We start from the raw sequence: 18742 nt of genomic DNA, 5'->3' as shown, positions 1-18742 counted from the left end.
GGCCTATAAATAACTTGCACCAATATTTCACGACAAATTGATTCTAATTCTACAGTACATCATGGTTTGCTGAGTGAATATTATTTCTCTCTATTGTGCTTTTTCTTATCCCTTGTTAATAGCAATACCCCGCTCAAATGATTTCAGGGTTCATCATTTGGTAGTAAAGCAGGCGGCTGGAGCATCCAAGTCTTCTCAACATTGAATGTACAGATAGTTGCAGTGCAAACTGAAATTTAGCCTGCGCATGTGCGAAAATATTTCAATCATCAAAGCATGGAAGATCTGCATAGGATGCATTGATACAAAGATTCATAAAAAGTCCAGCAGTTTGGTATTGGATGCTAATTCTTGTTGGGAGCTAGTCTGTAATGTGGGATTGAACTACTAGAGCAGGGACAATAACACAATCTCGCTTTTCTCCCAAAATTCTATCTGCTTGAATGTCAAACTGAAGCATGAACCATTTTTCTCTCTCTCTTTATATGCTGTCTGACCTGCTGAGAATTTCAATATTTTCTATTTTTATCCAGATTAAATGACCAAGGAGTCCATCATCTGGCCATTAAGATAAATGATTAGGACCTTAATAAATATTGGAAGATAGCCAAATTTGACCAACAATTGCTACGGGACACTAAAGCAGATGGAGTCAAAAACCTATGTCAAATTATTGAAGGTCACATTAATTGGAGGTCACATTAAGAGATCCTGCATTTGGTCTAAACCCTTGTACAACTGACATACAGTTAAAATAGGAAACTGTGCACTTTCAGAGCATCAATGTTCACTGAAGATGATATTGATCTTATTTCTAAATCTGCTCACCTTTCTTGATTCACCTGCTTCAAACAACCGTCTTCCTTTTAATGTTCTTTACTTTTCTTCAAAGCTCAGAAGTACTTATTGTCAAAGTATCTATATGTCACCATATACTACCCTAAGATTCATATACTAGCCAGCATTTACAGTAGAACAAAGAAATACAATAGAATTAATGTAAAACACTGACAGAAAACCAATGTGCAAAAGAAGACAAATTGCAAATACACACGTAAATAAATAAACAAACAGATAAATGAATAAATAAGCAATACTAAGAATGTAAGTCAGAGCTCTGAAAGTAAGCCCATAGATTGTGGAATCAGTTCAGCGTCGAGGGGAGAGATGATATCCATGCTGGTTCTTGTGAACTTTCACATTTTTCCTAATGCCAGCAGGATTATTGTGTTGGAAAATGTTATGTTTACAATTTTAGCATTTGTAGCAATGTTAACTGTCATGTTCCTTGGTTATCCTTGTTTTGCCATCCTTCTCACCACAGGCAATGTAAAGATCATTGTTTTCACCTTTGTATCACTTAGAGTTGTTATATAGCATAAAAACCAATAACCATACTGCACAATTTATTTTCTGCTATAAAAACATTAATCAGAGCTCCTGCTGAAATTAACCGAAAATGTCAATGTCGTTTGATTGTGAATGTTAATTCTGCAGCTTCAGATTTGTCAATTTTAATTAAAGTACCAGCTGTTGCAAGAGTACAGAGCCTGGTTCAGAAGCAAAGATTGGCACAAGCTGCAAATCATGTCCCAGATGGGGAAGTGTGCTTCTCTATGACGATCCAAAAAATAAGATATGGGAAAATCCAGGTTGGCTTATAACAAGAACCAAACAGAAGACACTATAGCAGTAATAATTTATTGCAGTAGACAATTAAATATGTCAAAAATCCATAGCCCTATAAAAGTCATTAGAAACAACTAAAGAAACAAAGTCATTAAAAATAAACTTACTTAAACACAGTTAAATTACAGAAATTAATTAATGAGGATTAGAGAAAATTAATCCATTTACTGTTTGTCCTGATTGGCGGTCCCACTCAGGAATATGGATGCCCTATGCTGAGGGGCTGGATAGGAAACTTTCCAGCCCTTCAGTTCAACATTCTGCCCCGGACTCTCTCAAATTCAGTGGTGGGGTGGGAAAGTGGAAGGACTAGTCCCTGATCATCACCACATTTGAGACTTTTGTTTTACAATGTACAGGTGAGGAAGTCAAGAACCACACCAACTTGTGCATTATTGTCACACAGCAAATCTCCATGGAACCGTTGGTTACTCATTAATGCAATTGTTAGGCCAACTGTTTACTCTAAATCTATAGTTGATAAAGGAATTTTGATAACCAAAGATACCAATGGATAACAGTTAGGTATACAGGGTCATGAATTTAACCTGTGCATGGCAATGCTTTTTGGGAGTTTTAATTGTTGGAAGATACCCCCGGGGTGGTGCCCTCTTTTGGAACAGAGGGATTCAAGTATCTCTGAGAGAGGCAACATAAGCTGCCATGGGCAGCAAACAGGACACTTGCCTTCACGAGCTAGGATGTAAAATACAAGAGCACCATGATGCTACATAAGGCATAGGTTAGTCCACAGCTGTGTATAGTTTTGACGAGATGGACGTGTTTCCACAGGAGAGAGTGCAGAGGAGTTTTACTCGGATGCTGCTTGGGATGGAGCATTTTAATTATGAAGAGGGCCTGGGTCAGTAGAGTTTGTTGATAAGGAGAAAGCTGCAGGGTAAACTGAGCCACACAAAATTAGGAGGGGCACAGATAAGGTAGAGTGTAAACTACTTTTCCTCATAGCAGAGCTGAATAAAACCAGAAGGCGTATGTTTAATGTAAGGGGAAGGAAATTGGTACAGATTTGAGGAATAGCTTTTTGACCTAGAGGCCAACTGAGGTCTGAAATGTACCAGCTCACAGGAGATGGAAGCAGATGATCTCATAACATCTAAGCTTCTGGATGAGTACATGACTCACCAAGGCATAGAAAGCTGCAGTCCAAGTAATGGGATTAGTCTAGAACGTAGTCCACAGACTCCTTAGTTAATGGTAGGGGTCCATGGCATAAAAATGGTTGGAAACCCCTGGTCTAGATTCTTACTGGTTGGGGTGATGGGGTGAAGGGTACGGTTTTGTGCTGTATCACTCTATGCCTAATGTTCATAAATGGCAGAGCAAGTGAGGGGCTAAATGGGCTACCTGTGTTCCCACTGCACAGGATTATAAAACGATGACAAGAGTAACAAGAGAGAAAGCAACATCTTCATTGCTGCTGCATGGACCAATAAACCTATGAAGTGTAAATAGACTGGGGCATTTCATCATCAGAAGTTATTATTGTGTAAAACCATTAATCAACTTAATTGACCCATGGATGTACTTAAACTCATGTGTTCAAAAATAGGTAAATAAAATAAAATTTATGCGCTCTTGATATATTTCCAGCCAATCCCATCAAAACACTTTGTCATTGTGAGTATATTGTGTGCAACATTGCGCACTGATGATCTTATGCATGCCATTGATCAAAGTGATAGTATTTTTACTGTGACAATTTTTGGTGCAATAAGTTACCAACTTATCTTCCAAGCAACTGATTTAAATAGGATCATGTAACGTAGAAAGCACCTAACAACAGACAAAACAGCTGATTACATCTATAACTTGAAAACTTTTATATTAGTAATCCTGCACATTCTCTTTCTTGTACCTGATTCGCCCTGATTTCCTTAAGGGGAAATATTGCCTGACAAATCTTTTGGAATTCTATGAGGAAATAAAGGCAGGATAGGCAAAGGAGAGTCAGTTATGTTGTTTTCTGGGATTTTCCGATGACCTTTGACAAGGTGCCTCACATGAGGTTGCGAAACAAATTAAAAGCCCATGGTATCACAGGAAAGATACTAGCATGGATAGAAGAATGAATCACTGGCAGGAAGCAAAGAGAGGGAATAAAGGGAGCCTTTTCTGGTTGGCTGTTGGTGACTAGTGGTATTCCACAGGGGTCGGTGATGGGGCCGCTTATCTTCATGTTATATGTAAATGATTTGAATGATGGAATTAATAGCTTTGTGGCTAAACTGCATACAATACAATGGAGGGGCAGATTGTATTGAGGAAGAAGGAGTCTGCAGAAGGACTTAGATTGAGAGAATGGCAAAGAAGTGGTCGATGGAATATAATGTAGGGAAGTGTATAGTCATGCACTTAGGTAGAAGGAATAAAGATATAGACTATTTTCTAAACAAGGAGAAAATTCAGAAATCAGAAGCGCAAAGAGACTATGGAGTCCTTGTGCAGGATTCCCTAAAGGTTAACTTGCAAGTTGAGTCTTGCTGTATTAGTCATTACAGGATATCCACATTTCCAGAAAAAGGAAATGTGAATATGTTTCAATGCCAAGTTTGACTTATAGAATGGCATGATTTACGGTGCATATCAGTGAATTATTACTGGAAATTTTGGGTCATTATCTGTTACTAAAAAACTGCAAAAGAAATGCATCATTTTGATGGAATTTTGGGAATACAACGCAACTTCCCCTAACAGGAGACCATTAATTGCACTGTCTGCATCTGACCTGCATTTAATAATTGAATGATCACAGAAGAGGAGCATGACACAGCATTGAAAAAGGGCTATTTTACAACATGGTTCTTGCTCATTAAAAGAACCCAGTCATTATCAAATTTTAATAGTGACAAAAACAGTTGGGGAACAATTGAATTCAAGAACACTTTACTGAATAATATTCCCAGTTTTTATTATAAAGCAAAGAGAAAGGCACGATTTAAACCACAATTCCCGGTATAAAAATAAAGCATTTAATTTGGTTCAAATTTGAAAATCAAGTGCAAATACATGAAGATAATCCAGATGAATGTACCATATTTTTACCTTTTCCAATCCACATATTATTTACAGTGATGCAATAAATTTTCTGAATGTGAACGGCCTCATCTAGAACATAAGGTACACCTTTTATCAGAGGATCTCACTTGCATGTTATTTTACAAGAGTATAGAAGTGCACCTCGTTAGTATCCATGGTACAAACATAATGGTCACCAGCTCATCTGACTTGATTTAATTCCCATCACAATGGCTCAAACCAACACCAGTCACCCATAGTTTATATGAAAGTAATCTCCATCACAGACTCTTAAGACTTCCAGCGTTTCTAATCTAGTTTGCAGACCTGCACCAAACAGAGACATCAGGTATTTGCAGTCAAATCTAAGCTGCAATTAAATAATGTGCTTTTCAACTCTTAAATATGGATTACATTATTTCCTTAGCACTGACTTATTTGGGAGCACACGCAGGGCAAACCTGCAGTTACAGGGTTTGAAAACGGCAGTAAGGGAGTTGAATCTCATCGGATAAATGTTGTCTGTGACATGTTTTAGGGCTTGCAGCAATTCTTCAAAAGACCTGTTCAGAAACAGCCTTCCTCTTACTGCAGGAATACTGACTGAATAATACGTTTCCCACACACTAATTTATAGTAACTGTGGAGCTGTGCAAACAAAACAAAATGTGATCAGATAATGAAATAATGGGGTCAAAGGTGAGTATAAACATACAAATCTCTGATTTACAGATGCCACATAAAATCATTCGGTCATGATCTATTGCAAAGCCAAAAATATGGACCAAAATATATAGCTAGAAATACATTGTTTATCTAGTAATTGCAAAGTGAAGAGATATAGTCTTACTTTGGATAAAATCCTTTTCAGGCCCATCTTCTCTCCACTGGTTATTTGCAGCTTAGTTTTAATTCAATTTCTACATTATTTCCTTTAATCCAGGAACTGATTTATAATTGAAAATATGTCGAATTTGAGGGGTATAACTCATCTTCAGGAGATTATTGACTACTGAGACTACTGGTAGCGATACAGGATTTCTAAACTGCACTATCACTGTGCAGCGACACATGCTTGATGCTAAGACTGTCCTTACATGATTAACAATTGTATTTAAAAATATCATTTTCTCCTTTTCCAAAGTGTATTGGAAATTAAACTTGCATAGATTACCCTTGATGTTGACTTAAAAACCATTTGTAAAAAAAAATCAAGTTGTGATAACTTCTAGTTCTAAACACTGTTGTTTGAATTATTAAACTGTACAAAGGTCAGGACAATGTGACTGACTCAAGGAAGCTCAACTTAGGGCTTATTTGATTGGTTGTTATTCCTTTCTGCACGTCGTGGAACATCAGGCAGCAACCTCAACGTAGTTTTGCGTTTTTGTGTGTATTTTTGAGGCCGAGTGGCGAGCTCGGCACTCAACCTAGAACGGATGGAAAGCATGCAAGGAACTAGCGGGATTCGAACCTGGGGCCACTCATCTTGAAGTCTGGTGTGGATGCCACTACACCACTGGCTGACCATATTTGATTGGTGCGACACAATATTTCACTGCCAAATTTATATCTTGACACCTCAGAGATTAGAGAAACAAATAAAATTTGTGTGGTAAGCTGGATGGACAAGTTTAGCATCAACCAGCCACACAAGCCATATTAAAGTCATAAATCAGGAGTAAACTATCATGTATTTCACTTGATCAACAATTATACAGCAAAATTATAAATATTTCTTTAAAAACTATCCTCATCCCTCTATAAATATTCATTAATTACAAACACCTCCTTCTCTAGTTGTGATGTAATGAAGCAGCACATCTAAAGAATTGCACTCAAATTTCAATCTGACCAGTGCCACTTAAAGCAGTTCACTGACAAGTTCTTGATAAGTCTTCTTCTCAGAGTTCCTGGAATGATGTTTTTCCACATAGTCCTTGGCTTTAGTCATGATGCTCCTCTTCAAACCACTGTCACTCATCAGTCTTTTTGATAATTCAACAAATTCCTGACAAGGAAAAGAATGTTACAACTTCATTGTATGTAGCTTCTAAAGATCATTTGGTAACAGGTATAAATTAACAAATTATTGTTCCATTTTAAAATCAAAGTAACTTTCAAATATTTGAATATTCATCTGGTTTTCTATACTTTACTAATCTTAAACTGACTGTATTCTCCTGCTATGAACTACATATTTCATGATCCTTAACCCCATTATTAAATACATTAAACTTTTCTTTCTTTCCAGTTATCCCGTCACTGAAACATGACAAAAGGTGAAGACTGCACAAAAAAAGATTAGCTTAATATAGAATCTATGACTCTTACACACGTAAATGCTAAGGCAACCATGGAGAATAAGTCAGGCAATTCAGTTAGTACTTTGCTTTGCGAATTAAGGAATAATCTACAGCTGAATGGAAAGGTGAGGAAATAATGTTTCATACCGGAGTAATTTCAGTACTGAGATTTCCCTTTTAACAATTGCTGCTGTTACTGCCATTGACTCACTTGCAAGCAATTCAGTGGTTTGACTTGTTGTGCACTCACAGATGCTCTCCCACACATCGCTTTTGTAATGTGTGGTTATTTGAGTTACTGTCACCTTGAACCAGTCTGGCCATTCTTCTCTTTCTCATCAGCAAGGCATTTTTGCTCACTGGATTTTTTTTTAAACCATTCTCTGTAAAATCTAGAGACTGCTGTGTGCGCAAATCCCAAGAGACCACAAATTTCTGAGATACTCAAAGCACCCTGTCTGCCACCAACAATCATTCCAGTCAATGGTTCCAATTTAATGTCAGAAAGTGTATACAGTATGCATCCTGAAATCCCTACTCTTCACAGACATCCATGAAAAAGTTAGAACCCTCCACCCTCCCAAAGTCACTTAGATCACATTTCTTCCCCATTCTGATGTTTGGTCACCGTCTGAACAACAACTGAACCTCTTGACCATGTCTGTATGCTCATATGCATTGCTTTGCTGCCACAATTGACTGATTAGATATTTGCATTATCGACCACGTGTACCTAATAAAGTGGCCACTATGTGTATGTTCAGCACTGTTACCTCTTTGCAGTGTTCTCTCGTTTAATACATCATTCTTGTCATGCCCAAATGTTTTTCAATAACACTAATATAGGATTTTCATGTAATAGTTTAAATTTGAAAAAAAAACACACTCCTTGAAATAACAGTAACACTTCAATGACGACAAGAAAAAGAAACTTGTTATCAATAAAATACACACATGACATGACTGCTCTATTCAAATGTAATGGAATTTGAGAGTGCTGTCAGAGATAAGTGCTATTGAAAGCAGACGGTATTCATTAATACAATTCCTTACACTAGTTAACAAAAGAACAGGTAATTATTAAATACATCCTTACTTTCTACAGTTACCCTGGATTTTTGTTTTTCTGTTTTATTATCCAGAATGAGATTTAAAGTGGCTTTTCTATTTCTGTAGTTTTATGACAAAAAAATCTTTAACAATTATATTAATGCTCAACATAGAATCACTAAAAAAAATTCAACATGACCCTAAAGTTGGCTTTTATCAAAAGGGACTTCTAAATCTTTGAAGAACATTTTCTTGTTTTCAGTGGAAGTGGGTAATATAATCGAGAGACAAATAGGCAGTTGTGATGAAGGAAAGGATACAGAATTACAAACTCAACTTGGACTTGGATAATCACAGAAGGATGCTTGGCAGCTGTGGCAGGACTTGAATGCCATCACCTCCTGCAAAGCAACACCAAGTAACATAAATGACGACAAGGTGTGCTCAATGCCTTTTACGTTTGATTTGATCAACAGAACATGGAGGCACCTTTACAAATCCCCACAGCTCCCCGACGACCCTGTGATTTCTGCCTCCGGGGACGATGTGAGAGCATCCTTCAGGAGGGTAAGCCCATGGCAACGACCTGGCCCAGACAGTCGACCGGGACAAGTACTTAAAGATCTATGCTAATCAAATTGGCTGGAGTTTTTACTGACATGTTCAACCTGTCTGAGGTACCCATCTGCTTCAAGCGGGCTTCAATCCTACTGGTGCCCAAGCTTTGGAACGTCTGGAAAATGAAGCTGCCTACATCAGGATGCCCTTGACTGACTACAGTTCAGCATTCAACACCCTTATTCTGTTGAAACCAAGAACTAAGCTCCAAGAACTTGGCACTGATACCTCCCTGTGCAACTGGATACTTGATTTCCTCAATTGAAGACTCAGTCAGCACAGATTGGCAACAAGATCTCCTTCACAATCACCATCAGCACATGTGCACCTCAAGGCAGTGTGCACTACTTGCTTCACATCCATTACTGTGTGGCTAAGTGCCGCCCAAATGCCATATTTAAGTTTGCTGATGGCACCGCTATGTTGGCCAAATCCCAGGTGGTGTCGAATCAGCATGTAGGAGGGAGAATGGAAACCTAATTGACAGTGCCACAACAACAACAGCCTCTCACTCAATATCAACAATACCAAAGAGGCGATTATTGACTACAGGAGAAAGAGGCTGGAGGTTGTTCAGTCAGTCCTCATTCGGACATTGGAGGTGGAGAGGGTCCATAACTTTAAAATCCTTAGCACTGCATATGAGAGATCTGTCCTGTGACCAGCAGATAACTGCTGTCACTAAGATAGTTCCTCTGCTACCTTACTTTGCATAGATTCGGTATGGCACCTACAATCTTGACAAATTTCTACGACGCACAGTAGAGAATATCCTGACTGGTTGCATCATGGCCTAGTGTGTAAACACCAATGCCTAGGAACAGAAAAATCTACAAAAAGTGGAGGATACAGCCTAGTCCTCCCCATCACCTAACGTATTTACAAGGAGCACCGCCACAAGCTAGTAGCATCTATCGTCAAGGACCCCATCATCCAGACCATGCTCCCCTATCACTACCACCATTGGGCAGGAAGTACAGGTCCCACACCACCCGGTTCACAAACAGTTATTACCTTTCAACCACTAGGCTCACTTTCAAGGACTCTACAACTCATCTTCTCAGTATTATTTCAAAGTTTTTAAAATTATTTGCACATACAAAGGAAATAAATAATACTGATTAGGTCTTTGCACATTGGTTGACTGTCAATCTTTGTTTATATATAGTTTCTCATAAATTCTATTGTTTTTTATTTTCTTGAGAATGTCTGCAAGAAAATGAACCTGAGTGTAGTATACGGTGGCATCTATGTACTTTGGTAATAAACTTACTTTGGTTTTAACTAAATTTAAAAAATATTCAGTAACCTTTCCAAATATAATCTATAATGCCTTGTTAGTTCATTAAATGCTTAATGATGGCTTAAAACACTAGATCTTTTGAGTGCTTTTTGCATTTTAACATTTTTTGTTCAAGATTTTGAATGGTTATGAATGTTTGTGAAAGATTCAGGGTGATTTTAAGACTGATCGCTCTGGTCAAGTCAGAAATATAGCTCTTAAAAAGACAGAAAATATTTAAGTATTAGGGGAAAGTCATAATATTAACTACAGACCCAATATTTACAACCAAGTCTGATGACTAATTTGTGATTGTTACAAGATATTGCTAAGATTATTTCATACAGTCACTAGATGGCACAGTTATATAATTTTTTCTTCTGTCCTCAATACAAGTATAGATGTTAAAGATACAGTATTTTGCAGCTTGGGCTGAGTTCATAATCTTTAAGTGCATTTTTTTCAGTTATGTGAATCTTGAAAGAATTGTTCAACTTCAGTAGAAATAAATGTGTTTACTGAAAGCATCAATTAATATTAAGGGGTTTAATATTACAATTAACCATAGTTATAAAAATATGCAGCTGCAAAATAAAAATACTGTTTTCAACTCTAGATCTAACTTAGGAAGGGCGTTATATTAGTGAAAGTAAGTAGTACTTTATAAGGAGCAATAACCTGTAAGCAATTGAAGGAAATTGAGAAAATGTGTATCTGGGAATGAAGGCTTTGCGAATCTGAATGCTTTACTGCTTTGCAAAAACAAAGGATTGATCGTGAAAAATTGCCACAGAAGTTCACAATATTGAAGAGGACCACTAGGTTCGCCATACCAGTCAGTACATCTTTTCCCAGAATAAAATTAAATTGAAACCTCATTGTCCTGCTCCTTCTTCATACTTCATCTTCCATTAACTTAAACAGCTGTCCTATTTTCCCACAAAGATAAAATGGCTTCAAGATTTACTTAAACCTCCTGGGAAAACATTCCATAATTTTGCTCGAAGATATTAACCTTAGCAACAATGACAGAATTTATAATTTTAAACCAAAAGATATTTCACTAATAGCATCTTAAACAATCTTTGAAAATATTAATGAGCACAATGTAGTAATTAGTAGTGGCAAAAAAACTTGAGATTTATTCCACTATTCAACAAAATCACAATGTCTCGCGTGAGTCTAACTTGCTTTGCCTTCAAATTGCCATAATCTGATTCTCTTAATGTTTAAAAATCTATCAGTCTCAGCTTCGAATAAAACTGTGCTTGTACCTTCTTGACGTAGAGGATTTTGCTTAAAGATATTTTGTCTTAAACCATGATATAGGAGTAGAATTTGTCCATTTGGCCATCGAGTCTGCTTCATTGTTCCATCATGGATGATGTATTATCCCTCTCAATCCCATTCTTTTGTCTTCTCCCCGTAATCTTTGACGCCCTGACTAATCAAGAACATGTCAGTCTCTGCTTTAGATATATCCAGTGACCTGGCCTCCACAGCCGTCTGCAGGAATGAATTTCATGGATCCCCCACCATCTGGTTAAAGAAATTCTTCGTCATCTCTGCTCTAAATGGACATCCCTCAGAATAGAGGCTTGTGCCCTCTGGTCCTAGACTCCCCTGCTGTAGGAAATATCCTTTCCACAGCCACTCTATCTTGGCCTTTCAATATTCAATAGGTTTCAATGAGATTGCTTCTCACTCTTCTAAACTTCAGTGAGTTTAGGCCCAGAGCCATCATACGAGAGCACCTCATATGTTAGTCCTTACACTCCCGGAATCCTTCTTGTATACCTGCTCTGGACCCTCTCTAATGCTAGTACATCCTTACTTAGATAAGGGGCCCAAAACTGCTCACAATACTCCAAGTGTGGTTCAACCAATGCCTTATAAAGCCTCAGCATTACATCTTGCTTCTATATTCTGATCCTCTCAAAATTAATGCTAACATTACATTAGCGTTCTTTGCCACCGACACAACCTGCAAGTTAACCTTTACAGAATACTGCACAAGGACTCCCAAGTCCCTTCACATCTCTGATTTTTGAATTTTCTCCTTGTTTAGCCTTTATTCCTTCTACCAAAGTGCATGACCATACCACTTCCCTACACTATATTCCATCTGGCATTCTCCAAATTTTTCTTCAGACTCCCTGCTTCTTAACATTACCTCCTCTTCCACCTATCTTCATATCATCTGCAAACATGGCCACAAAGCCATTAATTCTATCATCCACGCAAACACGAGGAAATCTGCAGATGTTGGAAATTCAAGCAACACACACAAAATGCTGGTGGAACGCAGCAGGCCGGGCAGCATCCATAGGAAGAAGCACAGTCGATGTTTCAGGCCGAGACCCTTCATCAGGACTAAATGAAAGAAGAGATAGCAAGAGATTTGAAAGTGGGAGGGGGAGGGGGAGATCGGAAATGATAAAAGACAGGAGGGGGAGGGATGGAGCTAAGAGCTGGAAAGTTGATTGGCAAAAGGGATATAAGGCTGGAGAAGAGACAGAATCATGGGACGGGAGGCCTAGGGAGAAAGAAAGGGGGAGGGGAGCCCAGAGGATGGAGAGCAGGCAAGGAGTTATTGTGAGAGGGACAGAGAGAGAAAAAAGAGAGAGAGAAAATAAAGGATAAAATAATAAATAATTTATTACCCCAGGGATGGGGTAAGAACAGGAGGAGGGGCATTAATGGAAGTTAGAGAAGTCAACGTTCATGCCATCAGGTTGGAGGCTACCCAGACAGAATATAAGGTGTTGTTCCTCCAACCTGACTGTGGCTTCATCTTGACAGTAGAGGAGGCCGTGGATAGACATATCAGAATGGGAATGGGACGTGGAATTAAAATGTGTGGCCACTGGGAGATCTGCTTTCTCTGGTGGACAAAGCGTAGGTGTTCAGCGAAACGATCTCCCAGTCTGCGTCGGGTCTCACCAATATATAGAAGGCCGCACTGGGAGCACCGGACACAGTATATCACCCCAGCCGACTCACAGGTGAAGTGTTGCCTCACCTGGAAGGACTGTCTGGGGCCCTGAATGGTGGTAAGGGAGGAAGTGTAAGGGCATGTGTAGCACTTGTTCCGCTTACAAGGATAAGTGCCAGGAGGGAGATCGGTGGGAAGGGATGGGGGGGACGAACGGACAAGGGAGTTGCATAGGGAGCGATCTCTACAGAAAGCAGAAAGAGGGGGGAGGGAAAGATGTGCTTGGTGGTGGGCTCCCGTTGGAGGTGGCGGAAGTTACGGAGAATTGTATGTTGGACCCAGAGGCTGGTGGGGTGGTAGGTGAGGACAAGGGGAACCCTATTCCTAGTGGGGTAGCGGGAGGTTGGTGTGAGAGCAGATGTGGGTGAAATGGGAGAGATGCGTTTGAGAGCAGAGTTGATGGTGGAGGAAGGGAAGCCCCTTTCTTTAAAAAAGGAAGACATCTCCTTCGTCCTGGAATGAAAGGCCTCATCCTAAGAGCAGAAACGAAGGAATTACAAGAAGGGGATGGCATTTTTGCAAGAGATAGTGTGGGAAGAGGAATAGTCCAGGTAGCTGTGAGAGTCTGTAGGCTTATAGTAGGCATCAGTAGATAAGCTGTCTCCAGAGATAGAGACAGAAAGATCAAGAAAGGGGAGGGAGGTGTCGGAAATGGACCAGGTAAATTTGAGGGCAGGGTGAAAGTTAGAGGCAAAGTTAATAAAGTCAACGAGCTCAGCATGCATGCGGGAAGCAGCGCCAATGATGTAGCGAAGGAAAAGTTGGGGACAGATACCAGTATAGGCTTGGAACATGGACTGTTCCACAAAGCCAACAAAAAGGCAGGCACAGCTGGGACCCATATGGGTGCCCATGGCTACACCTTTAGTTTGGAGGAAGTGGGAGGAGCCAAAGGAGAAATTATTGAGAGTAAGGACTAATTCCGCTAGACGGAACAGAGTGGTGGTAGAGGGGAACTGATTAGGTCTGGAATCCAAAAAGAAGCGGAGAGCTTTGAGACCTTCCTGGTGGGGGATGGAGGTATTATAGGGACTGGTGGATCTAACCTGGACAGGCAGGTTTGTGGATCTTGGGTAGGAGGTAGAAATGGGAAAGGCGGGGTGATCATCCAAATCATTGACATTTAACATGAGAAGCAGTCCCAACACCGATCCCTGCAGAACACCAGTAATCACCAGCAGCCTACCAGAAAAGATCCCCTTTATTCTCACTCTTTGCCTCCCGTCAGTCTGCCAATCTTCTATCCATGATAGTATCTTTCTTGTAATATCACGGACTCTTGTCTTGTTAAGCAGCCTCATGTGCACCACCTTGTCAAAGGCCTTCTGAAAATCCAAGTAAACAATATCCACTGACTCTCCTTTTCCTATCCTGTTATTTTCTTAAAGAATTCCGTCACTATAAATAACTAATTCCTGGTCCTGAAACTACACTGGATAATTTTAGATGCACCAACTAAAAGAAACAGTATCCTCTCACCTGCTTTATCAATCCTTCGCATAAGCCTTTAAATGTCAACACAAGCACTAATGATTGTCAATACAAGCACTGGAATGAGTTCAAAGCCTCTATATAACTTCACCCGATCAATGCAGCAATAAACAATCTTCTGGAGGAGCTCAGCAGATCAATCAGCATCTGCGGGGATCTGGAGTGTGGGGAGGAACCTTTGAGGGTGACATTTCCTTCCCCTCTCCCACAGATGCTGCTCAACCCACTGCATTCCTCCAGCAGATTGTTTTTAGCTTCATATTCCAACATCCGCAGTTTCATTTTTTTGATCACTAAAACAATTTGCCTCAATCAATGTACATAGATCTATATCATATAATGATACACATATGTTAGCATATAATAAACACATGATAATTGTTTGCTCTTATTATCTACCCCAAATTCTACACTTAAAGATCACACAAAAAAAAGAATTGGGAACTATTACTGGCATTGTTATGTACCGTATCTAGATGGATTGAAAACACAATAGGGTCACTATCAGTGACTCTTTTAAGAGCTTAAGACCCTATGTGACCAAGGTAGGACTTCAGGGTGAAAGGGCTATTCTCTACACTTGATCATCTTGGTAAGTAGTTGCAGCTTTCACTAGAAACAGCCAGTGCAGATCAATAAGGAGCCAACTCCTACCCATAAATGCTACTTGCTTGGGAGGGTTCATGTCATTGTCAGCCTAACACTGACCTACAATGGGTGTAAGTAAGCTGTTGTGTTAGTTTTGGCCTGCTACATCAATAGTAAGAGCAGTAACAGTTTCTGCTGGAAAATGCTGTTCTGAAGACCTAATGAGATATTTTATCAGGGAAATTTTCTTAGGTCTGCAGCTAAGAAGAGTAAGAGATTGGTGGATAGGATCCTCATTAGGGTCTCTTTCAGTCCATAGGAGCACAACATGATGCCAGACCGAAAAGCATGAAATGTCGCAGGAAGTAGAGACTGGAAGATGAAATGGAGTCCTCTGCCTCCTATATCATGAGCACCAAAGCGGCTGAATCTATACATTCTTGTAGCTGAACCATCTTAAAAACTGATTAGACAGTACACAACACAACTCTAGTGATTGTATGTGGAACCCACATACTCTGTCCAATGAAAATTGGTTCTAATAAGCACTTCAGTGCTGAAATCTGTGTTAACACCTCCAGGCGAATTGAAATTGTCATCATCAGCTTTTAGAGTCAAAAGGGCACACTAAAAGCAGTCTTTGGAATGAGTATGTCTGATTAATGACAGGTTTAGTGTCTGGTCTGTCTCGATGCAGAATTCCAGGGCATTTCACTGTATGTTGTGTTCCGGTTTCTCCTGCATGCAAGAACAGACCACAACTCGGATTGTTCCCTCCAACAAAAATGCATTTACTCTTTTCAGGTGAAGTCTTGAATCCATCAGATTCCTATCTGATGATGGAAACAATCCTTTTAAAATAAAACTAACTATATCTGGCTACAGTATAGAACAGGGGTGGGCAACCTTTTACATTCCATGTGTCAATTTTTTCACGCACAAGTTCAGATGCGCCATACAACTCTTGCACCCCCACAATTCTTGTAAAAACATGTTAATATAAAACTCGTGCGTGACAAAAATTGCATCTGAAATCATGCTTGAAAAAACCGCATCTGAACTCGTGTGTGAAAAAATTGACGCATGGAATGTAAAAGGTTGGCCACCCCTGGTACAGAGTATCTATTAAAATGTGATTTGGATCTCTGGCTTGTAAATACTTGGATTTCAGAATGGGAACTCAATTGTACTGCCAACAGAAAATTTAAAATTGGAATAGACATACCATTGTCTATACAAGAACGCATAGGATCAATGTGGGCCGAAGGGCCTGTATTGTGCTGTAGGTTCTCTATGTTTCTATATCATTTTTTGTCACGGGGCAATGGGTATACTTGGTTTTTAGTCAGTTTGTAAAGTTCTCTTCATTTCTTTTACTAACCGGTGACAGTTTGTGGGCAGAACTTTCATTTACCTTCTCCCCAAGCCTGATTCGCACAATTAAGATGAAAAGATAAGTTTACCCATTCAGTCTTTGTGCTTCTCTACACAGATACTAAGTGCCCCATCTGTCTGTGAGTGTAATAACCCATCAATCAATTAGATTCTCATAATTTTATTTCATTTAGAGCATCAAGGCTCGTTATGTGCTATATATTGGGTAAAATTAAACAGATGCTGCCATTAAATTATCACTCTAGCGGCAACTGCAGATCAGCTCCTTGGTGCCACTTTCCGCAGTAACACTATTCATACCAGAATCTAGAAATTAATTTAGTCTTTTTCCAAAAGTGATGCAGCATACTACAACATCTTTATGTCAATTGTTAAGTGCAGTCTAACTGCATGCATAATCACTGCAATCTAATCTGGCTGCTAAACTGGCAATGCTGTTACATCTTTCTATTTCAATACTTAAAAAAAAAGTGCTAACTGAATTGCAAAATATTTACAAACCTTAGCACAGTTCTGTTTAATACTGCTACCAAGTATGTTAATAAATGTTTTTGTTTAACATTCTTGGCACTGGACCTAATAATATGCAAATATAGTTTTCATACGGTAATCACAGTCGAATGAACTTTATTAACTAATGATTCTTGCACTGCTTTACAAAGTGCATTTCAGTAGGAAAGGAAAATGAATAACTTGTTTTCATAGGGTAACATGTGGTAAGTCTGATTCAACCTTGAAGGGATTCTGAGTTACCTTCTCTGCATTAATAGATGCGATGAAGTAGAGTGTATTTGAAGATAGGAAACACAGGAATGCCAATACAGAGTAATCCAGTTCAGTGGGACACATCAGGACCAGTAGCTTTTGGTCCAATTAAGCAACTGCCCCAATTATCCAAAGTTTCATGGAGCTAGTTTAAAAGGTGTAAAAAAGACAACCTAGTGTCTGAGTAATGAATTATGTATGAACTGGAACTCTCTCTTCCTTTTCATGGGCAGAGTCCATGATCTACAGCTGTGCACAAACTACGTTCTTCACGGGTAGTGGGGGTTGTCGCGCTTCGGAACTCGCCGAGAGGCCTGGCGTTTTGGGATCCCCTGGAGTGGCTTGGAAGATGCGTGCCTTCGAGGTGCAGCCCTGTGGACGAGATGATGCCTTGCCGCTGTCACTGACTGAAGCGTCACGGGAGATGGAAACATCAAGACGGTGGGCACAACTGTCGGAGGCCTCTTTTTCCTCTCTCCCTTTCTCTCGCTCTCTCGATGGCGAGAGCCTGCTGATTCTCGAGTCAGGGTTCTCAGACAAGCGATGTGGCAGATTGCAACATTGAGTGGCGAGTCGCAGGTCTCCCTTCTCGTTGCTGCAGGAGCTGTATCTCGCTCGCTTTCACTAGTGAGAGAGAGAGCTCACTGAGTGTTGGGATGGACAGTGGTTTCTGATGGACTCTAGATCATGGTCTCTAGGAGCTTGCTATCACTTGCATGGTGGGTGTTGGGTGAATGACGGCTTTGCTGGAGCAAGTCGGGGGGGGAGGATGGATACTTTTGCTGCTGCTTGTGCATAGGAAGGGGGAGGGAGGGCTTTGGGGTTCCAACGTTTTTCTGTCATTCATTCTTTGAGGATTTTTCTCTGTTTCGTGGATATCTGCAAAGAGTAAGGACTTCAGGTTGCATATGGTATTCATTCTCGGATATAAAATTGAACCAGTGAAATTATTTAAATGAAATACAGAACAAAACAGAGCACTATCCATATTACTACGGTACTACAAAACTGTATTACAATGGTTATCGACAGAGGAATTCACTGAGTGTACGCTGGCTTAGTACTTGATAGGTAAACTATCCATTCTTAGTCCCTTAAAGCATCAAGATTTAACACTTTTCCTAAAAACCAACAGCTTTTTTTAAAATCAGTTCCTGACATACTTGAACAACATAGTTATGCTATCCTTTTCTTTCTGTGCACCTGATAGTGTTTGCTTGTTTGTAGCAAACAAAGGGAACCTTCCAGTGTGGAATGATGAAAGAAAAGCTCGTTCATCAGGATTGTAGATATCATTAGCACAAAATTTTCGCAGCAAGTCGGGGAGTTTTGTAGATTTCCACGTTTCCGCACTTACAGCATCAGCACTACCTTTTTCGCTGTGTGCTTTCTTGAATTTAATGTGGTGCCTGCATTTCCATGGAGAAAATCAACCATCAGTTGCTTTAAAATCTTTGCGACCCAGCTTGTTAGTTCGCTCCCCTGACTTGTTTTTTTAACATTGGTCTACAGACATGCACACTTTGT

At 39.6% G+C, this 18742-nt stretch overlaps 1 protein-coding gene across 1 annotated transcript in view; it reads right to left on the bottom strand.

The window, feature by feature from the left end:
• Positions 1-1695: 1695 nt before the first annotated feature.
• The window catches only part of glt1d1 (glycosyltransferase 1 domain containing 1), a 77593-nt gene continuing 60546 nt past the window's right edge, over positions 1696-18742 (bottom strand). The window contains exon 12 of the mRNA XM_063034593.1: positions 1696-6736. Coding sequence (XP_062890663.1) covers positions 6590-6736 — 147 coding nt within the window. The 3' untranslated portion in view covers positions 1696-6589. The remainder of the gene's footprint in view (positions 6737-18742) is intronic.

This window comes from Mobula hypostoma, chromosome 27, assembly GCF_963921235.1.
Source record: "Mobula hypostoma chromosome 27, sMobHyp1.1, whole genome shotgun sequence".
NCBI lineage: Eukaryota > Metazoa > Chordata > Chondrichthyes > Myliobatiformes > Myliobatidae > Mobula > Mobula hypostoma.
This window is presented reverse-complemented; position numbering and strand designations above follow the sequence as displayed.